The following is a 27,670-nucleotide window of genomic DNA, read 5'->3' on the forward strand; positions in this document are numbered from 1 at the left end:
TTGCAGTTGCTATCTAGATATGTTGTGGCTCTTTATACATCTTATAGAAAGACTACACTTTTTATTTTATTGCTCTTGGGCTGCTTAGGAGGATGAAGAAAAATGTAAACACAAGCTTGTAACTTAACAATGCCAGCACAGAACCAAGCTGCCAGGTCCAAGGTATGTTTTCATACACTGGCTAATACAGTTCACCTTGAACAAATAGCATCAGTAGCCAATAAGATAACAAAGTTGAAACTGGGGTTGTCATCCATATAGTTAGATACATCTGGATATATTTATTTGTAGTGAAGTGCTCCCTGCCCAGTAGCTCTTGCAACAAGAACAATGCTTTCCCCCCCACATCATTTTCTGCTATCCACAGCATACATTTCTGAGCTAGCAATTCCCTGCTACTTTTTCTTTGGTCGGGGAGGCTACAACCTTGTCAAATTAATTTGAAGACATTGAACTAAAGGCTGATACAGCTTTATTGATTCCAATATATATAAATAGATTAAAGTTTACATCTATTGCTGACAACACCACAATTGCAAACAGAAAGCTGTTTTTGCCCATTTAATAGCACATGTATAGCAAAGGAATACAAGACAAGAAATCTTTCCTGAGGACGGTCCACACAAAGACGCTTTCCTCTGTACAGTCCATGCAGCAACTGAATTTTTTGTGTGAACAGAATAGATGGTATAGGTCTCAGATCAAGAGAATTGGGTACAGTGGGAAGAATCCCAAGTATACAATAAAAAGACATACAAAACAGGAAAAGCACATTTTTGAAGAACAGATGGGGAGATCACAGATCTGAACATTGTAAGGCAGTGGTTCTCAGCCTTTATTACTCCAGGTGTTGATTTTCCAAAAAACAAACAAAACCCAGCCATCATGGTTAAAGGCTGAGTGTTAATGTACAAAACATCTGGAAGGCTGAAGACTGGAAAAAATGTAATGCACTTGGCAATCTTGAATATAATCACCAGGCAAGCTCAGAAAGAGCATTGCTTTTAATTTTAGATTTGAATAATTTTTCAAAGCATAGATGGGAAGATACTTTTAAGAAGATGCTAACAATAGTAACCAGAAAGAAATGAGGAACGAAGTCTGGGAAAAGACTGCTGTCTCCCTATTGCTATGAGAAAGCTACACATGTGTAAATCCAAGATGAAAAAAATACAGCATCATGTTGTCATGATCATGTTGTTTCCCACAAGGAATGAATAAATAACAAGGATTTGGGGGTCTGAACTGGTGGATGCTACTAGAAGCAGCAGAACAAGAGAATGAGAGGACTGGAATTGTGGGAAGCCATGGTAGACAACACCCTTAAAGGATCAGAGGTGACATATTGGTTGTGATTATTGGCTTTATGGAAGGAGATGCCACAGAACTCCTACTAGATGTCCACACCTCAAATATGTGGAACATGATGGCACAGATGAAAGCTGACTTGTTGCATCAATTGTGCAGAAGATCCTCTTCCTACACTGTGCATTCACCTTCACCTTCTCAACATGTGCCACAAATGTTTCAATGCACTACTTTTTGGTGACATGTAAAAAGTGAGCTCCTATCATAGATTCAGCAGATCACACAAATCCTGGTTTAACAGATGAACGCCGGCAGTTGGGGCAGCCACGTGTTCCATTAGTCTGGAGGCACCTGCAGAGGAACATCAATGCATAGTTTGAGGCTGGAACAATTATTATTTATCTGTTTTTTAGAGACTGGATGATCTGGGGATTAGGATATATATTCAGTAATAATCAGATTCTTCTGTTATTTTGAATGTTTTGCATGTCTGTTGCTTTGATTTTTTGTCAACGAGTTCCTCTTAAAATGAAATCTATTAACATGTAGTATAGCTTAATGTCTACTCTGAACACACTAAGTTCCAGCTTGGACATTCCACTTCTCATGTTAAAAACATTCTCCTTACAAAAGTAAGGTTAGATTTATCCATGAGTATTCTCCACTTTTGTGTGTGAAGTTTCTAAAAAGCATATTCCACACATCAAAATAAAAGTGAAAACACTTTATAATTAAATTTAAAATATGAATGTAAGTATAAACATAATTTGGATTCAGGCAAAGCAGTGTAACACAGCTTGCTTTAACTCAAGTGCAAATCCCATTCAGTTCAGTAGGATTTACCCTCATGTAAGGTTGTATAGGAGTACAGCCTAAATTAGTTTAATTTCCATCTAGATCAGTGATTCCCAAAGTGGGCGCTACTGCCCACTGGTGGGTGCTGCAGCGATCCAGGGGGGCGGTGATGGCACCTATTAGGAGATGGGGCAGGGCTAGAGGAGTGGGCGTGGCTTCTTCCCAAGAGCCCGAGACAGGGCTGAGCCTCTGTATACCTCCCCTGAGGCGCTTGTTAGAACATGGGTGTGAGGTATAGAGGTCCAGCCCCACCATGTGATGTCCCATGGGCCTTGGAGTTCTGATCCCAGCGCCATCGTGGTTGATGATGATGAAAACATGGGTTTTTTGCCGGCTCAGCAAGAGACGGAATTTTTCCAGATGCCTGTTGTTGATGATTCTACCCAAGAGCCCATTAAAAAAGACCTTGAGCAGGCCTTTCCTACTGCCTCCCCCCCTTTTGCTAGGAAACAGTCCTATGCTGCGAGTCGGGGAGAAAAAGAGCAGTTTCGGAGAAGCTTGAGATTAGCAGCTAAACAAGATGTTAATTAGCTATGTTCCCCTGGGAAATTCTAGGGAGGAATGCATCTGGAGGGAGATGTGTTTCGCTTCTCTTTCCCTTGGGAAAGGAAGCTCTGGACACCTGCTTTGCAGGAAAATGGGACTTAGTTAAAAGTGCCCGACACGGAGGGTTCCGTGCGGAGTCAACAGATCAGCTTCGGGAGTGATTTCGTGTTTCCAGCCAAGTGTAGACTTGGTAAAGTCTGCAACTCCAGTTCCCTTGCCTTGCCTTGTCTAGCCAAGTATTCAAGAACCATCTTGCCGTGTTTCCAGCCTTGGACCTTGTTTCTAGTATCAAGCCTTGTTCCCAGTTCTTGCCGTGGATTTACTTTGAACTTTGGAAAGACCTTTGGACGCTTCCCCACTCTATTGCTTGTAAACAGAGTGTGTTTCGGTTTGGAATTATAACTTTGGACTCTAATATAAAATATTGGACAATGTGATGACTCATGGGCCATGTAGTCCCGTTCCTAGTACTATTGTGGCAGATGAAGAGGAAAACTTGGGTTTTCCACCGTTTCAGCCAGAATTGGAGCCCTTGCACCTGCAAGATGTTTGGCCACAAGAAGTCAGCCAAACAAGCCTTGAGCAGAAATCTCCCCCATTTTCTCGCCGGGATTATTATAATCAAGATAGAAGCGCTCGGGAGGCGACTCGCAGGAGCGCCAGGATAGCTGCCAGACAATTAGCTGATTAAGTCTGTTTCCCTTGGGAAACTTTAAGGAGTCATGCATCTGGACACAGTATGGGTTTCGTTTCTTGTTCCCCAGGGAAAGTGTTTCTTGGCGGGAAAACAAGATCCTATATAGGTGTTTGCCTGCAAAGAAATCCTTGCGGAGTCAATTCGTCAGCTGGAGGAGTGAGATCGTGTGTAGACTTCGTACTCCAGTTCCCTGTTTCCCAGATCAAGTTTCCAGCCTTGCCTTGTCCCGCGTTTACCACGGACCTTGTTTTTCCTCTTGTTGCCTTGTTTCGAGTCTTGTTCTAGCCAAGTATCAAGTTTGCTTCCAGCCTATTTGCCAAGTTTCTATGGACTTAAGGACCTTGTCTTCTCCCCACACTTTGCTTGGCAAAGTGTGTGTTTCAGTTATTGGATTATAACTTTGGACTTTAATATCACATATTGGACATTATTTTCCTGGACTATATTTGACCTTTCCTGAAAGGTCTACTTCTGAACTATATTCTACACTTGTTTTTATTGACTTTATATATTTTCTTAATAAAGATATTAGATAGATTCTGGTCTCTGCGCATGGTTATTGGTGCTCTGCAGCCAGGGTCCTGACAGACAATATAATTTTGGACTATATTTGACCTTCCCTGAAAGGTCTTTTACTGGACTACATTTCCTACTTGTTTTTATTACTCTTATATAGTTCCTTAATAAAGATATTAGATAGTTTTTGGCCTCCGTGTGTCGGTTCTTGGTGCTCCGTTGCCTTGGGCGTGACACACCAGCACTTGGGAAGAGGCCCCGCCCCCTCCTCTAGCCCCACCCCCTGTGTCCAGGACAGGGATAGAAGCTCAGCCCTGACTCAGAACTCGTAACTCTACCCATCCCAGTCCTGGCCGCCCATTTGTGGCCCCGCCCACCTCCCCCTCCCAGCCCTGCATCTTGGACTAAGGGAGAGGCTCAGCCCCGCCCTCTTGAGCAAGAGCCACGCCCACCCCTCTAAGCCACACCCCTCTTCCCAGGGGACGCTGAGTAATATTTTTTCTGGAAAGGGGGCGGTAGGCCAAATAAGTTTGGGAACCACTGATCTAGATGATATCACTAGTATTTATGTAGTGAATATTCTGTCTACCTGAATTCAATAAAATCCAACTTCAACAAAATTTCTCTTAAGTCTGACCCAGTCTGTTCTGGTATGGAATTTCCTAACCACATCAAGAAACCAGCAAATTCATGCCATTATTTGTTAACATAGGCACCTTCTAAAACAGGATTCATATTTATTTATTCACTTCTTAATAATATTATGATCTTATATTTTAAATACTGGGGGAAAAAGATTAATGGGTTACTTAGTTATAACTATATTAACTATTAACCATAACTAAAGATAAAGTGTATGTAAAGTTTCAAACCACAGCCATTTCCATACTATTTCTGTTTTGCTATTTTTGTTTCCCAGATCTGTTACGGAGGATCTTTTACTCTCTATTGAAGGAAACTGAGCAAACAACTTATATTTTAGGAACTCACATTTGTCTGGACTAAGCTACCAACTTGTTCGCTGAAGTTTCTGGATACTTGTGCTGCTATTTACTACATGCTAAAGTTAGCCTTGCCAGACAGTGGCTGCCAAGATCATCCAAGCCATGAGTTCATTTGCTATTTCCCTTTTGATGCTGGCACTGAGGCTCTCTTTGTTTACAATCAGGCTTCCAAGCTACTCCCTTAACTTGCCTATTTATTCCATGTATGATTTCTGACAAAGATTTCTTTGTACAATCTCCATGCCTGCCACACAGAATTTTATGGGGTGTCCAGTCAATGAATCATGAATTTACAGCCTCCCCAAATATTTTTCCCACAATGAAAAGAACAAAAATGAAAGGAAATGATTTGAGAGAAAAATAGAATAGCTGATGATGCTGAAAGTATTCCCCAGATGCAAGTATTGTATTTGAAGTGGCTGCAAGATATGGTGATGCTCCTGCTTACTTGCCTGTAACAGTTCTCTGCAAGCACTTGTATTCAATTACTCAACAGTCTGTGCTCTTAACATTTTTTTATCCATTTTAGCATGCTAAGGATGCTGCATCCTAAATTTGGACATGAGTTTGGAATGGCTGACCTTCAAATACCATCTGGTTTTAGGCATTATTTTCAGTAGGAACCTCCCTAACACAATTCAACAGTCCCTTTTTCTCCTCTATTTCACCACGTCTATGAGGGTACAATCTAATCTAGCTATTGCTGTATCATTAATTTCAATATTCCTCTCCCTGCTTCATTTCAAAGTGACAATAATTCTATTAACAGCCATGATAATAATTCACACATTTTTCTTCCTCTCATCACATTTCAGTTCATAAACAGAGAATTCAAAGTCAGCCCAAAAATATTTGTTTATATAAAATATAGCAGCTGCCCTAAATGGGATTTTAATGTTGGTGTGAAGCTTTCACATTCTCCTCTCTATTTCTCCCCCTCCCTCCCCCTAAACCAAGCAATGCCAAATATTCAGGGAAGCAGAAAATAACTCTCTGGTGTAAGTTGGAGTGAAACAGTAAGCGGCAACTGATTGATTACATTTTCTATAATAAACATATGCACATTATATTAAACTGAATGTGCAGTCACAGAGAGACTTGTCTGTGAATGGATAGCACTGCAATTCAAGTAGAAACGTGGACTTGGAATTTCTGGCCCTATGCTTGAAACTGTCAGAAGAGAAGCCATTGTGCAAGTGATCAAAACAATCTCTAGATATATATCTCTTTGCTCCATCTCTCTGTTATTCTCTATTGTTGGCTATGTGCATAGTTTCTATGTCTGGAAAGGGAAAGTTTCCAAGATCATTGACAGAACTTGGAGACGAGATTATTCATTTTTTAAAAACTCTATTTATAGTCATCATACAAGGCAAGAACAAAAATGTTCTCTTGGCATGATACGTAGGCTAGAATTTTAAGGGTTAATGTTTAACTTGAAGATGTGCTTAAGCTATATTTTTTCAAGGAAAATCCATGCGTATTGATGGCCTCTCTTCTATTGTTTTGATATACTACAACATGGAGTAGCATTTATGCATGTTTTGACTGAATTTGCCAATACACTAATGCAGCCTTCACCAAATAGACTGCAATTCCCAGATTCCCCAATCAGTTATGGCAGAATTTCTTTAGAATGATTGAGGCGATCTTTAAAAGAACGGGTTCCTCTCTTTTTTCTATCCATTCTTATATTCCTGCTTGTGTTCATTCAGGTCTTTGCCTTGTCATGCTTCCCCTACGAACTGAGCTCTTTCTTTTTTTACTCCTTACTTTAAGTGGAAGACATGGGAGCAAGGCAAGGCCTGAAGCTGGTGGTTCTTGTCTCCAATGGATTCCCCACACATGCCACAGTAAAGCTCCATTTCTTCAACACATTCATGAAACTTCACTACATGGTTGCGAAGCTCTCGTTGCTGCCCCTTTGTGCGATAGATCCCTTCGCAAAGACAGTGAATCTTCAGCAATCCAAGCTGTGTACAGAGGGAAAATTGAGAAGGAAAAGAGTCACAGGGAAAGAAGGAATCATAGAGGATATTAGAGAACATAACTTTTAAGAGAAGAGCCAAAAAAACCCCTTTATAACAGAATCTCCTCTTATAGTATACAACCAATTATAATTATGCTAGGCAATGGTTTCAGTTGTTAGACTAATAATCTGCAATCTCTGATCTATCAGGAAAACAGAGATTTGCCAGTGCACAAAAACAGTAGAACTTTAGAAGTGTTTTCTTTTTCAGTGTCCAAAAATTATCTCCCATAAAACAACTTGTTTCACATCATGCACTCAAGAGACAAGAATGAAGTAGATTTTGATGGTAATAAAATATTTGATTCACTCACAACTTTTATGTGATCAGCATACAACAGGTACAAAAACTTATTAGTCCATTTTCAGATATCTTTGAGAAGGTTCCCTGTGCTAGTTGGCCAGGGCATCTCTCGTAAAAAAACAGCAATCAACAGATATAGTCAAATGGAGAGAGTGTGCGTGAGAGAGTGCATGTGGTCTGCACCCCCTTTTATAACGTCTCAGAAACCAGAGAGGAAAGGAAGCTGCACACCAGAACATAAATACAGGAAACAGTAAGCAACAAGATCATAGACAAACAGATTGCTAGAGAAGGCTTGATGAAGGTTGTCATTTCCAACTGAGATCTACTTGTTACTGAGTGATCCAGCCACTGACTAATGCCCGGATTGCAAGTCCGGGAACAATTTACATTTGACACTTTTAAAAATGTTATATACCTTGCAAACTTGTTATAAAAATGTTATATACCTTGCAAATGGAGCATCAGATTATTGGGACTATGGGATAATGAGTGAATGTGTCCATCATTATTATTACTGTACCTTCCATTAGTAGTGGGCAAATGCAGATGAAATCTAGTTTTGCATTTGGTTAACTGAGGGGCTTTTTGAGCAGGCTGGGTATTTGCAGGACATGGGGAGGTGGGGGATAAAACTACTGTGTTTTGCTGCAGTATTTTTAGCACTCTTTTTAGCACTATTGACATTGAGTAAAAAAGGCTGGAAAAACAGTTTTTTTAGGGCTGGGTTGTACCCAGTAAACTGCAGTAAACAATGCAATAAATAAAGGTTGAGCTGGAGAAGAATGGGATCCTTTTCTAGATCACCAAATATAACCATAAACCCCTGCCTGCAAACAGCAGCCCTTTCCAGAATCCTTACTGAAAGTTTGTGAATAGCAAAATAGAGAGAAAAGGGAGAGGATAAGCCTGGTTCGCCAGCTACCTGCATTATATTAAAAAGAACAAAGCTTACCTGACCTCTTTGTTTCACTTTACATGTGCATATTGTTATCTTTTAGTAAAGTCTACTATAACATGTTTACCAGCTCCTCTTTTTTGTGGAGTGGGGAACTATTCCTGTCCTTTCCATGTTATTTTATCCCTAATTTTCTATCAAAGAAGTAATGCCCAGCCATAGATCTACTTTGTTACTTGTATGCTGTACTTGTATATTGTATAGCATTTCTCCTTTGTATCTGCTGGTATTAGGTTTCAGGAACTCCTGTGGATACTAAATCCATGGATGCTCAAGTCAATGGTACCGTGTTTCCCCGAAAACAAGACAGTGTCTTATATTAATTTTTGCTCCCAAAGATGCTCTAGGTCTTATTTTCAGAGGATGTCTTATTTTTCCATGAAGAAGAATTCACATTTATTGTTGAACAAAAAAATGAACATTTATTATATACTGCACAGTAGTTGTCATCACAAACCAGCATAACCAGTGAATCCTATCAAGAATTTCTTGTTACTACCATTATTTCCATGTACAACAATCTATGGTACGTACATTTATCAAACCTGCATGCTCTGGTTTTCTGTTCGGCGGGCATGCTTCCAAACACAAATGGTGCTAGGTCTTACTTTCGGGGGAGGCCTTACATTTAGCAATTCAGCAAAATCTCTACTAGGTCTTATTTTCTGAGGATGTCTTATTTTAGGGGAAACAGGGTATGTACAATGATGTATTAAAATGGCACCCTTAATATAAAATGACAAAAGTAAGGGTTGCTTTTTAGAATTTTTTTTTTGTGGGTGGAGAATATTTTTAAGCCCTGGATCACTGAATTCTTTGATACAGATGGGCAACTGGATTTCTTTCTTGCAAGTGAGTTCCAGAGGAATTTGCAGGATTTTCTGCCTAATCCGTTGACTTTAATATTTTGTGGGAGTGTATAAATACTATGTCTGGGGCCAAGCCTAATTTTTATCCCACCTTCATTTGCCATGAGAAACCAACCATCCAAGCAAGCAACCACCACTGCAGACTGGTCAGATGAGAAGATACCCTGATCTAACATTCAGGAACTAAAAACATCTAATGATATCTGACCCTTGGAAAGACTATTATTCTCTCTAGTCCTTCCAAAACTCCAAAGAGCATCAAACTGAAAAAGGAGCATCAATAATTTAAAAAATCAGTAAGGTACCCATGCCCTATCACAGTTCTTCCAGTGCCACTCTCATTGAAAAAATAATCCTACAAGTTATTGTGCATTCATTTTCACTTATTGCCAGGTGTCTTGAAGCCAGGTGTCTCCAGGCAGATGTTTACTCTTTATTTTTAAATTTAAAATATATACCCACCTTTCTCCTAGTATAGGGCATAAGCTGGATTAACTGATATATATCTTGGCAATAAAGAACAAAAGACTTCTCATAATTGGCACAGCAAAGAAATGGAAGATTACTTACTTTGTTTCCTAGTCCCTCTGCCAGCTCATAAGCCTTCTCAATGCTTTCAAGTGCCTGTAAAAAACAAGGCAGGCTGCATATTATACCAGAGGAAGCAGAAATGACTTTGCCTTGTGTCAATTGATTTTATCTTGAATGTTAAGGCATGTATCAGTTGAAAGCTACAAAATTATAATATGAATTGTGGAGATTTCTATTGAATTCTCATCTGCATTGATGGTGGATTAATAAGGTTCTGCAGAGAAAATCATTACGGAACTTGCTTTATTTCATTGGAAGCTGAAGCACTGTACATAAGATTTTTGTTCAGGTCTAAGTGCAATTTCATCAAGATTCTTTGTCTGATGCCTCCACTACCATTGCCATTGATATAAAAGGAGAAATCAACAAATGCTTTTATTTTATTTTGGTGAAAAAAATGGTTAAACTTTGCAGAGACAGTAGTTCTTTTTGAGAGGATGAAGCATGTCAATAGTGAAAGCAACTAAGTGTAAAATATTTATTCTCGGTGCATCTAAAGTCTCAGAATTTTCTTAAAAGTTTTGGGTCTAATGTGCATGAACATGGAACACAACAAGAAGGAACCCCTAGATAAATTTCCTGTGAAAAATAATGATGTGCAGGAATTGAAGTTATGAAGAATAAACCAAGCCTTATGAGGAATGGCTGAAGGAGGTGGGTATGTTTAGCTTGGAGAAAAGAAGGCAGAGAGGGGATGTGATAGCCATGTTTAAATATTTGAAAGGAAGTCATGCTGGGGGGGGGGGGGCTTGTTTTTTGCTGTTCTGGAGACAGGACATGGAGCAATGGATTCAAGCTGCAGGAAAAGAGATTCCACCTAAACTTCCTGACAATAACCATTGTTTGAAAGGGGAATATCCTGCTTGGGTTGTGGTGGAGTCTCTTCCTTTGGAGGTTGTCAAGCAGAAGCTGGATGGCCATCTATTGGGGGTGCTTTGATTCTGTGTTCTTGTGGTCTCTTCCAACTGTGATTCTGTGATTCTAAGAAAACATTGTATTTGAGGCTTTGAAAACTGCATTGCATTTCCCCCCTAAATTTGTATTAAGGTGTAATCTTTCCCATTATTCGGAAAGAGATGTAAGCTTTTGATAAAAAGCACATTGAAAAGTGCCATGAAACAAACTAACCATCTGACGGAGAAGTGAAAGGGCTTTGCTTCCTGCATTGATGCTCTTTTGCTCTGTTAGTATCTTAGGGAGCTTTGTATTTTTCTGCACTCTCTTGGCCAATGTTATTTGTTCATTCATACATTCAATCATTTTAGTCGTTCATTTACTCTGCCTTTCTCTCGGCATGGGACTCCAAGTTAATTACAAAGAAGTTCAACTAAAATCATTATTTTACACATTTTAAAAAAACAAGCAAGCAATTATGTTGAAAAGGTTAAAATAGTTTAAACACATTTAACTCAATTTAAAAGATAAATGCACAGCACTCTCAAAACACCCTTCTGTTTTGAAAATCAAGCCACAAATTGGACTGCTACAGAATAAATTTAGTATTATAAAAGACTGATGCAGATAAATTTTAACAGCTTGGAAAAACAGGCAAGCCTGAAGCTGGTGCAACCAAAAATGAATCCAGCAGTGTCTATCCCAATCCAGTTTGTTGCTCACCTTGTCCGGCTCCTTCTGAATCACCCAGCACTTGGCCACACCCAGGAGCACTTGAATTTGCCCTAGACGATTCCCGATCTCTGTCATGATGCTCATTGAGGAATCATAGCGGGGGAAAGCTGTCTGCCATACAAGAAAGACTCTTAGAACAAGCCAAGCCTTGAAACCATCCCCTCAGGCTGCCTCCGCCTTTCTCATCTTATCTAACAGGATGAGTTCATAGTTCTTACCTGTACGTCTCCACGGCTGCGGTGGATATCAGCAAAGCAGAGCAGACACTGGGCCTGCAAAGGACGATCTCCATGCTGAAGAGCAATCTTCATGGACTCCTAGCAAGACACACCTGCAGAGTTAGAATTTGAACCTTTTCTACCATGCCATAGATCAGTGGTTCTCAACCTGTGGGTCCCCAGATGTTTTGGCCTCCAACTCCCAGAAATTCTAGCAGCTGGTAAACTGGCTGGGATTTTTGGGAGTTGTAGACCAAAACAGCCGGGGACCCACAGGTTGAGAACCACTGCCCTAGATCCTGGTTGCTATAAAAATCCTGCATCCTCTTGAACTAAAACCAGATCTCTAAGGCCCCTTCCACACAGCTGTATAAATTCTGTATTAAATTGGATTATCTAGATAATCCCGTTCAAAGCAGATATTGTGAATTATCTGCCTTGATATTCTGGGTTATATGGCTGTGTGGAAGGGCCCTAGGATATCAGTTCAAGAAAGGTCTTTCCTATCGACTGCTCTCTGACTCATTCAACAGAAGATGCCAGGGACTGAACTTGAAACTTTTTGTATGCAAGAATACAGAACAAAGATGTTTTGATCTTTCACCTCCATCTTATCCAGAAACTATTTCTGAGTTTCAGTTTGGTTCTCTAAGGTGACTTATAATTTAATGTTTTAAAACAACGTGGATTTTAAAAAATCCTCTTTAAATGCTGTTAAAAACATGAGGGAAAGAGTCTAAGTGGACATAAGTAGAGTTAATACATTTAAAGTAACTTAAAAGATCAGTCTAAAGTATTGACCACAGAAGAGGCCAGTTTAAATGACTTTGAGAATCCCATGCTTGGAGGATGGCCAGACAAGAGACATGCCTTGCATTCCAGCTAAGCAAGCCTCTTGTGGTGGTGGGATATACAGAACATTGCCTCTGGAGATAATGACACATATAGAACATAGCCTGTGGTGGTGGTGGGACATGTGGAACTTACAGAACATGGTCTCATGTGGTGGGACATATAGAACAAATGGAACCTAGCCTCTTAGGGTATATAGAAAGACCCTGTCTTAAATGTGAGCAAGTTAGTTTGGAAGGTAATAATAATAATAATAATAATAATAATAATAATAAATAATTATTAATAATTAATAATTATAAATCGCACAGACAGACTACAATCAGAGGGACAACTATGTGGCCCAAATGATTCAATGGAACTTGTGCCTCAAGTACCACCTCCCAGCAGTAAAGAACTGGTGGGATCACAAACCTGCAAAAGTATTGGAAAATGAGCACGCAAAGATACTGTGAGACTTCCGAATCCAGACTGACAAAGTTCTGGAACACAACACACCAGACATCACAGTTGTGGAAAAGAAAAAGGTTTGGATCATTGATGTTGCCATCCCAGGTGACAGTCGCATTGACAAAAAACAACAGGAAAAACTCAGCCACTATCAGGACCTCAAGACTGAACTTCAAAGACTCCGGCAGAAACCAGTACAGGTGGTCCCAGTGGTGATCGGCACATTGGGTGCCATGCCAAAAGATCTCAGCCGGCATTTGGAAACAATAGACATTGACAAAATTACGATCTGCCAACTGCAAAAGGCCACCCTGCTGGGATCTGCGCGCATCATCCGAAAATACATCACACAGTCCTAGACACTTAGGAAGTGTTCGACTTGTGATTTTGTGATACGAAATCCAGCATATCTATCTTGTTTGCTGTGTCATACAACGTCGTTGTGTCAATAATAATAATATTACACTTGGGAAGTGTCTGATGTGTGATCCAATACAACAGCCAGCATAGTGATCTTGTTTGCTGTGTACTAATCTTATTGTGCATCAAATAATAATAATAATAATCTGCGCGCATCATCCGAAAATACATCACACAGTCCTAGACACTTGGGAAGTGTTCGACTTGTGATCTTGTGATACGAAATCCAGCATAACTATCTTGTTTGCTGTGTCATACAATATAATAATAAATAATTATTGTTGTTATTATTATTAATATGTTTATGTTTATTATGTTTTTATGCTCCACTTTTTCTCTCCACAAGGAGACTCAAAGTGACTTACATTATAAGCATTTCAATACAATTTCAAATCTACAAACATTAAAACATAATTAAACAAAAATGATATTTTTAAAATCACAGTTAAAATCCATTAAAATATATAATAATAATAAAATTAAACATATAATAATATTTTAGATATTTTGTAATATGCTTTTTTCTTGCCTATATTATTCCCATAATAAAATTGGATAAAAACACCTCTGGCAACAGCCTTCATGGGGCAATGTTTGTACCTCACAGCACTCCATAGCATCTCCCAAGCGTCCCAGCTTTCGATAGGCTACAGCCATGTAGAACTGGCTCATTGCACGGTACTTTAGACTCCAGCCCTTTCCATAATCATTCACCAGCTCAGCTGCTTTACAAGGGAAGAACAAGGCTTTCTCATAGTCCTTAGGAAGACAAGAGAGAGAGAGAGAGAGAAAGAAAGACAGGTGTTGGTGTGGTAACGGATTAACACTCTTGCACCAAAAATGTCAAGACAGTCATGACAGGCTATTATTTTGCAAGCAGATTAAAACCTGGTCTCTTGCAGAAGAGTGTCCCTGAATGAGCCTGAGAGACAGATATCATCTAGACCAGTGATTCCCAAAGCGGGCATTACCAGTGATTCCCAAAGTGGGCACTGGAGCGATCCAGGGGGGTGGTGATGGCACCTAATAGGACATGGGTCGGGGCTAGAGGAGGGGTGGGGCCTCTTCCCAAGTGCCGGAGACAGGGCTGAGCACCTGAGGCGCCTGTTAAGACACACAGGGGGCAGAGCTAGATGAGTGGGCGTGGCTTCCTTCCAAGAGCTCGAGACAGGGCTGAGCCTCTATATCTCTCCTGAAAGGGGGGGCTAGGGGCAGGGGCGGGGCCTCTTCCCAAGAACGTGAGACAGGGCTGAGCCTCTGTATATCTCCCCTGAGGTGCTTGTTAGAACACGGGAGCGGGGTACAGAGGTTCAGCCCCATCAGGCACTTGGGAAGAGGCCCTGCCTCCTCCTCTAGTCCCGCCCCCTGTGTCCTGGCAGGTGCCGCAGGACAGGGATAGAAGCTCAGCCCTGCCTCAGAGCTCGTAACTCCGCCCATCCCAGTCCTGGCCACCCATTTGTGGCCCCACCCAACTCCCCTTGCAGCTCTGCATCTTGGACTAGGGGAGAGGCTCAGCCCCGCCCCCTTGAGCAGGAGCCACACCCACCCCTCTAAGCCATGCCCCCTTTCCGGGGGGGGCGCTGAGTCATATTTTTCCTTTCATATGGAAAGGAAAGGGGGCAGCAGGCCAAATAAGTTTGGGAACCACTGATCTAGACCTTCAAATATTCTGGGCAGCATGTCCCAGCAGGCGTACATGGCCAACATGGCCAATTGGGAAGAATTCTAGAAAGTGCAGGTCAGCAACTTCTTGAATACTGCATGATTGTTAGCTTTGGCCTAACTAATAAGGTGTGATAGCCATCACAAGAAAAGGTAAAAAAAAAATCAAGAAGGGGAACCAGTGTTTTGAATCTTAAGTTTTTGCATGTCCGCCCCTCCCATTTCTTAATATTGTATTGTATGTACAAATCTTACAAAATAGATACAACAAATGAATTACAAACAAAGTTTTGTACAGCCCTAGTATTTTTGCTTGCTTCTGGGACACTTGTTATCCAGCTTGCAGCAGTTCAGGGAAGTCGTGATTAGGAAACTATAAATCACTTCACAACCAGCATCCCGTGACATAAATTGCATGTTTAGACTCTGGTTCTACCTACATAGTATCTGTTCCGTCCCCCAGGACGATGGTTTGCCTTACCTATTGGTCGTTTGTTTGTTTTCCCTCCTTTACATTTTGTTTGAGCCTCTGGCTGCAAAGGCCTAGGAAAAATGGCTTGGAATCTGCAAGAGCTGGCTGCAGTTTTCTTTGCAGTGATTGGTCAAAGAGTGCAACATCTTAGGACCGCCCTTTTTACCAGGGTCTAGTCTCCATTTTGGAGCTTCATTCTGGCTATAGTCTTCCAACGTGCTGGAGCTGTGCAAGGCTAACTGGGACAAATCATCCTCAAAACCAGGCCAATCTAAGCCTATCCAAATTAGATAAGTATTGAATTATATTGATCTGGAATAGGAAATCTAGTTAGAGGAGCAGGGTTATTCTGTCGCTTCTAGAACTAATCTTTGCTGTAAAGATAGGGAAGGAAAGAGTTTCTCCTTCTAATATAGACAGCGTGATTAGGGTATAGTGGTTTTATAATCACCTTTGCCTTCTGGAACCAGGGATAATTCTGCAACTAAAACCTATGGAAATTTGTTTCATTTTCTGCAACTTTAAGATCTGTGCCAGGTTTACAACCTTGTATGAATAAACATCCTTTTTTGAAGTTATCCAGACTCAGTCGTTCAATATCTATAGGACAGCTTATAGGGATTTGCAGTTCGCCCGGATAAAGGACAGCACGTTTCAGTTTTATAGCTTTTTATTGTCCGGCGGACGGCACAGTTTTGAGGTAGATCAGCGGTTTTTCTGCTTGAGCTAGCTTGCACGGCTTTATAGTTTTTTATAGTTTAGGAAGTTTTAGTATAGGCTGCGGCTTTTCCGCCTAAGCTCAGTCTGCATACCTAAAGACTCTACCAGCGTCTGAGGCAGTGGAGCCCGCTCTCAGACCTGAAGGAGTCAAATAGTGGGGCTCTATTTCCTTGCTATTTGGCTCGCGTGTGCGCACGTAGCCCAGTGGCTTTCTGGGTTTGCACAGGCTGTGCAGTTCCCAGCAACGTCCAGGGCTCCCTCGGCGGTAGACCTCGAGCCGCGGAGCACCAGCGACAGTTCTTTGGCTGGCTCTGAGGCGTGAAGCCCACCAGAACCAGGCTAGAACCTGGACAGGCCTGGCAACGCTGCTGCGAGTTCGGCCGGAGCACTCAACCGGCTTTGACAGCCTCTTCATCAGGAGTTCGGCCGGAGCACTCGGCCGGCTTTGACCTGCCTCATGGTCCGGCGGTGGTGACCTGCCTCATCGTCCTGCGGTGGTGACCTGCTTCATCGACCTGCGGTGGTGACCTCCCTTCACAGCGGGGAGGAGGCGTCTCTTCTCTCCTCCTTTCCAAAGCCAGCCTCGGTGCTCCTTCGGCGGCAGGCCTCGAGCCGCAGAGCACGAGGTGCTTGAAAATTTGGCGAAGTCGCCATTTTGGCAGTTTACGTCACTCGGGCAAGGGAGGTAACAAGTGGCAAGTTGCTGTCAGTTGGCATTTTGCAACTTGCCCACCAAAATCTGGCGCCAAAGGTCACAATCTTTGTAAAGTATAGTTACTTAGTGATATATATTGCTATGGTTAAGTGCTGTGAATTGTATTATATATTGAATTTGCTTTTATTGTAAATTTACTTGCAGGTATATTGCATTTGCCTTTGTTGTAAATTTACTTGCTATTAAGAATACATAATGTCTATGCAATTTCAAGATGATACAGATGGCGTACCTCCTTCTGAGGCTGAAAGTAGGAATGAAAGGCCCCAAAGGATAAAGCACCCTTCAGCCAAGATGCTAGCCCATCTAATAGATGAAAAGGAGCTCCTCCATGTGAGGTTAGGTTCGGCATGGGAGCGAATTGTAACATTGATGGACAGAATTGAGAGCTTGGGTATTACAAGGGTGCCATCCATATTACAGACAGACCTTGAAGAGACCTTCGGTCTCTGGAGGGGTTTGGTGTCTAAGATAGTCCAGGTCCTCGAGCGCATTAACGCCAAGGATTCAGAGTTAGAAATAGTGAGTGTCTTAGCTGACACTAATGAGAAAGAAAATAAGGTGAGGGCAATTCTAGATGCCTTGGAATTTAGTTCTCCACCTGTTAATCTAAGGTCTGAGCCAAAAGGAAATCAGTCTTCCTTATGCAGCCATGAGACCAATCTTTTAAAATCACCTGCTGTGGCACTTAGTCTTAAGTCCAACCGCTCTAGCCAGGTATCTAAACTAAGGGAGTGTGCATCATCTAAACATAGCCACTCTAGCAAGTCTTCTGCTGCTGGGAGTGCCATCTCTTCCCTAGCTGCCTTGCACATTAAGGAGGCTGCACGTCTGGAGCTAAAGAGCAAGGTAGCGGGGGCGGAGGCTGATGCTAAGGCAGCTGATCTCACCCTTCCCTTTAAAGAAGAAGAGCAACGACTGCAAATAGAACAGGCCCGTAGACAAAGCGAAATGCAAATGGAACAGGCCCGTAGACAAAGCGAAATGCAAATAGAACAGGCTCGTATAGAGATGCTTAGAATAAAGATGGATGCCGCAGCCAAAAGGGTAAGGGCTGAGACTTTGGCCAAGGCCCTAATTGAGCCACTCACAGAAGAAAATGTAAGCCAGTTACCAATACAGGATCCTTCTGCCAAAGTGTTTGCGCACCTTGGCAGCATGAACAGCCAGTTTTCGGATGAGGAACAGGGAGACTTCTCTCCTTACCCAGAGCAGAGCGTCATAGCGGGGAGCTCACCCTTGCTCGAGCTACCTGTGCCTCCTGCTAAAACCCTAGGTCAGTCAATCAGGGCCTCAAGGCCGAGTGCTAGTTGGCCCCTACAGACAGCTGCACAGGGAACCATCGATTCGTCAGTGGTCGATGTCATCCCTCCAAGAGGCCAAAGGTTGACGCAAGGTACACGGTGGGAGTCCACTCCACAACAGCAAACTCCTCAATTGTTCCCTTCGACGCCAGAGTCCCAGCTTGTCTCCATCATCAGAAGCCCCAGAAGAGATCTTAAGGACAAGGGTGTCGAAAAGTTTTCGGACAAGCCTGAGGAATTTCTTCTCTGGAAGGCCACCTTCCAGAGAGCAATCAGAGACTTAAAGTTATTGCCTGAGGAAGAACTGACTCTTCTGGCTGCATGGTTGGGCCCAGCCTCATCCTCACAAGTTAAGAAGATCTACGCAGCCCACGTAGCCGATCCCGACAAAGCCCTGGAAAAGGCCTGGGCCAGGTTGCAGCAGAGGTATGGGGCCAGCACAGAGATTGAAGCATCTCTTATGGACAAGCTCCAAAGGTTCCCAGCTTTAAAACTCAAAGACTTCAAACTCTTGTGGGACCTCAGCGATCTCCTTACGGAATTAGAGTCGGCCAAGGAGAATCCAGAACTGCCCGGTTTGAAGTGCCTCGATCAGCACCTGTCCCAGAGGCAGATCTTGACCAAGCTGCCCTTCACTTTGCAAGAACGCTGGGGACAGGAGGTCTTCAACTACAAGGAGGCCCACTCCCAGGCATACCCTCCATTTTCTCATTTGGTCCAGTTCATCACCAGGGCGGCCAGAGAAAGGAATGATCCGCAGACGGGCCTCCCCACCTTATACCAAGGGACCCAGCCAGAGAAGGCACCTGAAGTGGACAAGAAACCATCCAGAGAGGCCAAAAGACCGGTTAGTGTTAGGGCTGTTGAAACTCAGCACAGGGCCAACGAATCCAAGTCAGAGGTGAAGGAGGTGCTCTGCCCCATTCACCAAAAGCCTCACAGTTTGGCCAACTGCCGGGAATTTGGCAAGAAGCCTTATAAAGAAAGACAACAGATTGTACAGAAGCTGGGCGTATGTTTTAGGTGCTGTGGAGCAACTCTTCACTTTGCATCCAACTGCAAAGAGGACGTCAAATGCGCAAGGTGTAACAGCCTTAAGCATTGCACCGCGATGCACAACTCTGACGCTGTCTCCCGCGCCAAAGGGGACACGTCTTCCAAAGAAGGGTCATCTACTGAAGCCACCAACATGCAGGCCGCGTCACGGATGCAGGAGGATGCTCCATCGGTCGCCTGTACTGAACTATGCTCTGACGTGCACCAGTTAAGAGTTTGTCATCCTATCTGCCTAGCGGATGTATATCCAGCCAAGAGCCCTTGGCTTAGAAAGAGACTCTATGTGGCCCTGGATTCACAGAGCGACGCCTCCCTAGCTACTCCAGAGTTCTTCCGCATGTTTGACCTTAAAACCAAGATGGTCAATTACACCATGACTACATGTGCAGGAAAAAAGAAGTTGCAGGGTCGCATAGCATCTGGCTTTGTTGTCTCCTCTTGCGACCAGAAGAGACAGTTCAAGTTGCCAGACCTGATTGAGTGTTCCTCCATCCCTCGGAACAAAAAACAAATTGTAACTAGAGAAGTTGTGGAGGCTCATCCACATTTGCGACGGTTAAAGAATGCCATACCAGCCTTTCAGCCAGATGTGGACATTGCCCTTCTGCTTGGTGCGGACTGTCCGAACTTGTTCTATGTGAACGACCAAGTTAAGGGACCTCCAGGGGCGCCCATTGCTCAGCTGCTACCACTAGGCTGGACAGTTACAGGCCCAGTGTGCATAAACAAGATGCACCCACCATCGTCGTTGGACTCCAATCAAGCACAGGTGCTTAAAGGTGGACGTCCTACACTTGTGCGCAGTTGCCTAAGTCACATCTCAGTCTACTGCCAAGCAATAACTCCAGAGTATTCCTCCATCTTCAAAGTCTCTGGGAGAGACGAAGCCACAGCGCTCTCGAAAGATGAGCAAAGGTTTTCGGACATTATGAATGCTCAAGTCTCACGAAGTGCAGAGGTGAAAGTTTGCAAGATGACCACAGAAATCAAGATGGGCCAAAGATCTTGCCTGGAACCACACCGTTTTGAACGTTTTTCGGAGTGGCACAGTCTTCTTAGAGCAGTAGCTAGGCTTATACATCGTTTAGCTTGCAAAGATAGTGAGCCTTTACAGGTCCAGGATATGATAAAGGCTAAGAGCGTCATATTCAAGTCAGTGCAGAGATCTGCTTTCAAGCAGGAAATAGCTAGGCTAGAGCAAGGGCTCAACATCCCTAATCAAAGTCTTCTAAATGAGTTAAACCCATTTCTAGACAAGGAGGGTATTTTGAGAGTTGGAGGAAGGTTAGCCAAAGCTAAACTCAAGGCGTGTATAAAGAACCCTATCATTGTACCCCCCAATAGCCATATTGCTTTGTTGTTGGTTCGTCACTACCATGAGAAAATCCATCATCAAGGTAGAACTCTGACTGAGGCGACCCTTAGAAATGAAGGCCTGTGGGTGGTAAATGCTAAAAGTTTGGTCAGCAGTGTTATTTTTAAGTGTGTCAAATGTCGGCGACTCAGAGTCAGCTGATGGCTGAGTTACCTCAGGACAGGACTTTGACAGACCCCCCCTTTTCCCATGTGGGAATCGATGTGTTTGGTCCTTGGGAGGTTGTCACTAGGAAAACCAGGGGTGGTGTTGTAAATAACAAGAGGTGGGCAGTTTTGTTTACTTGTTTAGTAATACGAGCTGTCCATATAGAAGTCATAGAAGGGATGGACACTTCATCATTTTTAAATGCATTGAAAAGGTTCATAGCCCTCAGAGGGCCAATTAAGTCAATTCGATCGGACTGTGGCACCAATTTTGCATGTGCAGACCTTAGCCAACCACTTCTGGAAGCGGTGGAAGGCCGAATACTTAAGCCAGCTTCCAACCAGAAGACTCTGGCAAACCCCAAAGGACAATGCCAAGGTGGGAAACCTTGTGTTGCCAAAGGACAAGGACTTGCCCCGCTATGCCTGGCCTATGGGCATTATACTAAAGACCTTTCCTTGCCCTGACGGTAAGGTTAGAAAAGTTCAAGTAAAGACTCATAGTAAGGACAAAATGTCTGTCCTGGACAGACCAATTAGTGACCTCGTGTTGCTTATTGGAGATGTTTAAAGTTTTATACTGTTGTATTGTTGTGTATACAAAGGTGTTTGTATGTTTTTGATTGGTAAATTCCCACATCCTGGGAATTTAGCGGGGAGTGTTCCGTCCCCCAGGACGATGGTTTGCCTTACCTATTGGTCGTTTGTTTGTTTTCCCTCCTTTACATTTTGTTTGAGCCTCTGGCTGCAAAGGCCTAGGAAAAATGGCTTGGAATCTGCAAGAGCTGGCTGCAGTTTTCTTTGCAGTGATTGGTCAAAGAGTGCAACATCTTAGGACCGCCCTTTTTACCAGGGTCTAGTCTCCATTTTGGAGCTTCATTCTGGCTATAGTCTTCCAACGTGCTGGAGCTGTGCAAGGCTAACTGGGACAAATCATCCTCAAAACCAGGCCAATCTAAGCCTATCCAAATTAGATAAGTATTGAATTATATTGATCTGGAATAGGAAATCTAGTTAGAGGAGCAGGGTTATTCTGTCGCTTCTAGAACTAATCTTTGCTGTAAAGATAGGGAAGGAAAGAGTTTCTCCTTCTAATATAGACAGCGTGATTAGGGTATAGTGGTTTTATAATCACCTTTGCCTTCTGGAACCAGGGATAATTCTGCAACTAAAACCTATGGAAATTTGTTTCATTTTCTGCAACTTTAAGATCTGTGCCAGGTTTACAACCTTGTATGAATAAACATCCTTTTTTGAAGTTATCCAGACTCAGTCGTTCAATATCTATAGGACAGCTTATAGGGATTTGCAGTTCGCCCGGATAAAGGACAGCACGTTTCAGTTTTATAGCTTTTTATTGTCCGGCGGACGGCACAGTATCTCATTATGTATATGCAGGTACGCCAAAATCTGGAAAAAAAAATATGGAACATTTCTGGTCCCAAGCATTTTGGATAAGGGACACTCAACTTGTATAACACAATTTTAAAGTGTGTGAATTCATTCCTAGAAATGGATGTATCTGTTTCAGGCTCATCTTAGGAGGCCAGTTACAAATTTGATGGAAGTATATTCAGTGACTCTCTGGGCACTGATAAAACTGTCCTCACATTCACAGCATCAGAAGATAATCTTAAAAGTGTAGCAAACATTTTCTCCCAACATTTTATATGTCCAATTTCAGTTTTTCCCATTACAAACTGCTAATGAAAGTCTTACAAGGCATTTTCTTTCAGAAAATAAAGTAACACCCATGTATAAAAATCTGAATATAGAGAAGCTCAGGTCTCTTCTTCCTTCTATTTCAGCAAAATTGACCCTGACAAATAAGAGTGAGATGCCCAGATTCTGATGTCTTTGTTGGTTGGCAAAGACTGTTGGAGTCAGTAACCATCTGTAAACATCTGTGTGGTGGTCTCTAGGAGCAGGAGTCTTTCACTAGGACATTTCCCACATTATCTCCGAGTGCATGCTTGGGGTTTAGAAAAGAGGGAACTCATTACTTAAAGGTTTCAGTTATTTTGATTATTTGAATTGTTTTATTTGTCTAGTTTTTTTAAATTAAAATGCTTTAATTTTATTGTAATGACAACCTTAGGTGCTACTTTTTCAAAAATAGGGAAATGCTGGACAAAATTTATTAAATAAATAATGCACCATAGATTACAACTCCTAGAATCTCCTGCTGAAGTGGCCGCCATAGCTGGGGATTCTAGGGAGTTGTTTAAAACAACAATGTTGTCATACTTTGGGTCCTAAACCACTCTTTGAATAGGCCCACAGTTACTTGTCACAATGTTCCCAATTCCTCTCCTTCCTTACCCCATTTGAGGAATACTTACCTTGAGATGTGTATAGAAATTTCCTAAGCTGCAACAGACACGACACTCGAGCATCTTGTCATCGTTGTTGTGTGCATAGCGTAGGGCTTTCTCAAAGCACTCCAGGGCCTTCTGGAAGATGCTGAGGCCAAGGTAGGCATTGCCCATGCTGAGGCTGACCTGGCCATTCAGCTGCAGGCTCACTGTGGTGCCTTGCATGTTCAGGCAGGTCTTGCAATAAGATATTGTTTTTTGGAATTCACAGAGCTTCTCGTTGCTCCGTGCCAGATTCAGGTAGCTTTCTGTAAGGTAGTCGGGATCTTCAAGCTCCCGGGCTGTGTCAATCTGCACAACTGCAAACTTTTAACAAGAGAATAGAATGTTTAAGAAGCATCAAGTCTGGAATATGGAGAGTATTTTCTTACACAAGGAATACTGAGAGGTGGTTCTATCAGTTCTGTCTTCTTAAATAAAGCCTAAAGCACAGATGTAGTATAGGGTAAATGATCCAAGATTCTACATAAGTAGTGGTGGACATTCTTTCTGGACCTATCAGTCACCAGCATACAGACCTGTAGGTTGGAGCCATATGTGCAAGCTTGTGATATATGCAAAGCAAGCCCCACTAATCCACTCAGCTTTCACTCCCCATCTCAGCATGCAGATTTATGTTTCGCCTTCTACTCACTGAGATCTAGGGAATGTTGAGATGTGGTTAGAGTTAAAGCAAATTATGATATGTTGCTCTGACTAGGGATATGAAGTGATAGGGAGACCAACATTCTCTTTTACCATTGATGCTGCTTTTACATCTCCAGTCCTGACACTGAGAAATGTTTGTCAAGGCATTCTGTTTATAAACTTGTTTATTTCATAAACAGTCTCCAAACTTAGCATAGTCCCTTTATTTAGACTCCAAAGTATTCAGTGCAAGATCTGTATCGTTCTTAGCATCTTAAGTGAAGCAAGGATGAAGTAATCTTAGCTATTTTAAATCTTTAACAAGCTGCTCTCCATACTCCATTGTTTTGTGTCTTCACATGCCTCCGAGTTACCTGTAGATTTATGGCAACCCCATTAATGTTAAGACACCCTTATGCAGAGAATACTCAGAAGTGGCTTTCTATTGCTTTCCTCTGAAATATAAGCTACAGCAGGGCTTCTTTTTCCACTCTTTTCACCTGAGACATTTTTACATGACCCCAGGCATATAGATATATAAAATAAGTATTTAAAAATCAATTTTTTACTGATAATCAATCAGTGTTTGCAAGGGTTGCTAAACAGGATGTTTTTTCCATTTTGTGGAGTACAGCTGAAGCATCTTGTGCAGAGTCTACTGTAAACACTGTATGTTTTGCTTAACAGATTTATGTAAATGGGTAGCATTCAAAAACCTTTTACTGGTGGGCCCCATTCATGTACTAACCAGGCCTCACTTTACTTTCAATAATAATAATAATAATAATAATAATCATCATCATCATCATCATCATCATCACCATCATCACATCATCCGAAAATACATCACACAGTCCTAAACGCTTGGGAAGTGTTCAACTTGTGATTTTGTGATACGAAATCCAGCATATATATCTTGTTTGCTGTGTCATACTCTGTCTTTGTCTCATTGATGATGATAATAATAATTCCTTCCTTCCTTCTCCCAATGAGAGGAGAAGGAATACTCTGTTGACTTCAGGGTATTTAGGCCTTTACTTTATTATTTAATGAGAATGTGAATTATTAATTTTCTGAAATTTTTAGTGAACTGGCAGCGACAGCAAAAATAATCTAGGTTCTATCCTCTGTTACCAAGTGATGTCAATCCCTGATGTTAGCCCTGCATCACACATAAAGAATGGCTTACACCTGAGGTTCAAGTGTTATTCTGCAACTTTTCACCTTCTAGGATCTACTCTAATGCTGGTACTCTACTCATGCAATAGGACAATCCAGTGTGAGTGTACCAGCCTTTCCTAAGCATCCTTTCCCCAGTGCTCCAGTGGGTTGGGAAATCCTCTAGAGATGGTTTTTAAGTGGCTCTTAAGGCTGTGGGGTGGAAGGCTTGATAAGAGAAACCGATGTGTAAGTATAAGCTTCACACTGGATTTAGGAGTAAGTTCAAAGATTCCATCGTTTGCCTTTTTTCTTTCTTCCCACAGCACAATTCACATCTTATCGTTTCTACAGCTCAAAATCCTTTATTTTACCCATCAAGCTTTTCACATCCTCTTTGTTACCACATTATGCAGAAAGTCAGCAGATCCTCTATCTTAGCTCAACTCTCATATGCAGACGAAAGTCTGACTTTTGCTAAGGGAGATGGTGATTTTAGGCATGGATGAAATCTCTATTGTCAGGCCATAGAATGTGCCTGGTCACTGCATGCATTGTAGACAGATGATATCCTCAAATACAGAATAATGATTTGTATCCTCAAATAATAAGTCTAGCTTCAAAGGTTTGAGAACCCCTGGTCTAGACAGACATTAATCGTCTTGGTTTATGTGAGATGTCACAACAGCAGTTAAAAAACAAACAAGCGACAAAGAGCAGGAACCACTTTTGAATACATCTATGTGGCTGTTTTGTTGTTTGATCACCAGCATCTCTGTATATTTATGTTCCTGCCTATTTAGATTGTATGTTATTTGAATCAGGGATGCTGTTTTATGCATACTGTATTTCTTGTTTGAAAGTTGCTTATTCCTTGGTCTCTGAATGTGTTGACTGTTAGTCTATGTTTTCATGCTAAAGCAATTAGGTTTCTATGTATTGTACAGTTGGGGTCCCACCAAGGGGAAAAATATATGTCCGGATCCAAACATGTACCTGTTTCCAGTGTGTTCTTTCCCCCAACATCTAGTATTGTTTTATAGAGAGCTAACATTGTGTAAACTTATTTTGACTTTGCACAGGACAGAGACATCCTTGATATTAAGGAAAGTTACCTTTCTGTTGCTATTGGGGTTGAATTTCTGTTATCTATTTTGTATTGCCACACAACCAAAAATGGGAGTGATTCCTGGCTGCACTGAAATCCCTTCGGACGGTTTAAAACAAAACATAGTCCTGTCATTGTAACATCATCACTTTTTTTTTCTCCTGTGATTTCAACCATCTTTGTCTGATGAAGAAGAAAACAGTGGAACTTTGAAAGCTTGCATGATGTATTTTCTGTATTTTGCTTAGCCTATAAAGGTATCATGCTTTTGTGGCTTTTGCTGTATTTTGCTGGGAGATCCTATGTAAAATAGCTATCAATTATGGGACTGCCTTGCCAGCCGCCCTCTGTCTCATGAGTAGCAGTCCAGAAGGGAAAAAAAAAAACTCTGGATACAACCGAATGTATGTAAAGCACTTTGAGCATTCAGAGGAAAATATTATTTGATTGCTATGGTTAGTGGTCAACTGTTAGGAACACTATTTGGGAACCACTTCCTTATTGTCATGATACTATGTGCCGATTTATAATCACAATAAACATAGGAGTGCTTGGTTATTATTACTTCATAGAACTGATGGTTCACTAAAGCCAGGGGTATTCATACAGTATTGTCTCCTTTGATCCATAAGCTAAGCAATCCTGACAGATTCAAATATAGCACCGCAAAACTGAACAAACATATGAATTTTTCAGGTTAGAGAAATGCAGGTTGGTAATTCATATACCTCTGCAACTTACAATGCTTTACATCACCAAAGTTGCTGTATTGGAATTCACAAGGTATTTGTAACTACTGTCTTTTGAAAGAATCTGGCTATTAAAGAATGGTTTTAATGATAGATAGATAGATAGATAGATAGATAGATAGATAGATAGATAGATAGGGATGCAAATTGGGGACAGAGAAGTGATAGCATATTAAATAAATACATTTATATAAATCACATTTCACTATTTGAACAGCTTTCTGAAGCTTGTTGCTCCCTACATTGTAATGAAATAAATGTTCATACATTCAAGTCAGGTTGCTTTACCTTCAACATATCTTTGTACCGGCCCATCTCGGAGTGAGCAGTGATGAGACACCCTAGGACACGAAACCTGCCGGCAGAATCTGTACTCTTTTCCAAGACCCTCAACCAGACCTGGAGGGCCTTTTCAGTCTGATTTGATTGGTAAAGTTGTAGTCCTTTTTCAATCTGCTGCTTTGTCTGGTCCTGACCCATCTCCTTTGTGCTCAAGAGCTTCATATACCAGTCTGGCAGGATAGCAGAAGCACTGGAGGTCCACACACAAAAAGATGTTATCACAGCAAACTCAGTATTAAGGAAGGATAAGTTTCATGCTTTGGAAATTCAGGACCATGAGAACCTCAGGCCATTCAGAAGGTAGAAATGTCCGCAAGAGATGCCATCAAAATATTGTGTCAATCATCTTAATCTCCATCTTCTAGACTAGCATCTTGTTTCATGCTCTCCTGTCCATGGAAGACAAAGACTCAGAAGGCAAAAAAAAGTGCAGGAAGGAAAGAAAGAAAACCACTATGTAGCTGGTGTGAAATTTAATCGGAATGGCCCCTCCTGACCACTGGTGACAGCTGTGGCCGCCAATCCTAGTCACATGACTTCCCAGGAATGCCAGTCTTGGTAACTCACAAGGTCAGAAAGTGAGTCAAAGCCAACTCTCCTCCTTCCCTGGATGCA

At 41.9% G+C, this 27,670-nt stretch overlaps 1 protein-coding gene across 1 annotated transcript; it reads right to left on the reverse strand.

The window, feature by feature from the left end:
• Positions 1–455: 455 nt before the first annotated feature.
• rapsn (receptor associated protein of the synapse) lies at positions 456–27,655 on the reverse strand. The gene is made up of 8 exons (XM_003214606.4): positions 27,002–27,655; positions 23,039–23,377; positions 13,847–14,005; positions 11,525–11,623; positions 11,295–11,417; positions 9,657–9,710; positions 6,700–6,899; positions 456–1,659 (listed from the first exon to the last, which is right to left on the reverse strand). The coding sequence occupies exons 1-8, from the start codon at positions 27,215–27,217 to the stop codon at positions 1,587–1,589; spliced, it is 1,263 nt and encodes a 420-aa protein (XP_003214654.1). The 5' UTR covers positions 27,218–27,655; the 3' UTR covers positions 456–1,586.
• Between the last annotated feature and the right edge of the window lie 15 nt (positions 27,656–27,670).

This window comes from Anolis carolinensis, chromosome 1 (genome assembly GCF_035594765.1).
Source record: "Anolis carolinensis isolate JA03-04 chromosome 1, rAnoCar3.1.pri, whole genome shotgun sequence".
NCBI classification, from domain to species: domain Eukaryota; kingdom Metazoa; phylum Chordata; class Lepidosauria; order Squamata; family Dactyloidae; genus Anolis; species Anolis carolinensis.

Coding starts and splice junctions, on each gene's coding strand:
- rapsn (XM_003214606.4), bottom strand. CDS start 27,217: ATGAAGCTCTTGAGCACAAAGGAGATGGGTCAGGACCAGACAAAGCAG. Junction 14,006..23,038: donor ATTTCTATACACATCTCAAG/GTAAGTATTCCT, acceptor TGTCTTCCTAAG/GACTATGAGAAAGCCTTGTT. Junction 11,624..13,846: donor ATGCTATGGAGTGCTGTGAG/GTACAAACATTG, acceptor GTGTCTTGCTAG/GAGTCCATGAAGATTGCTCT.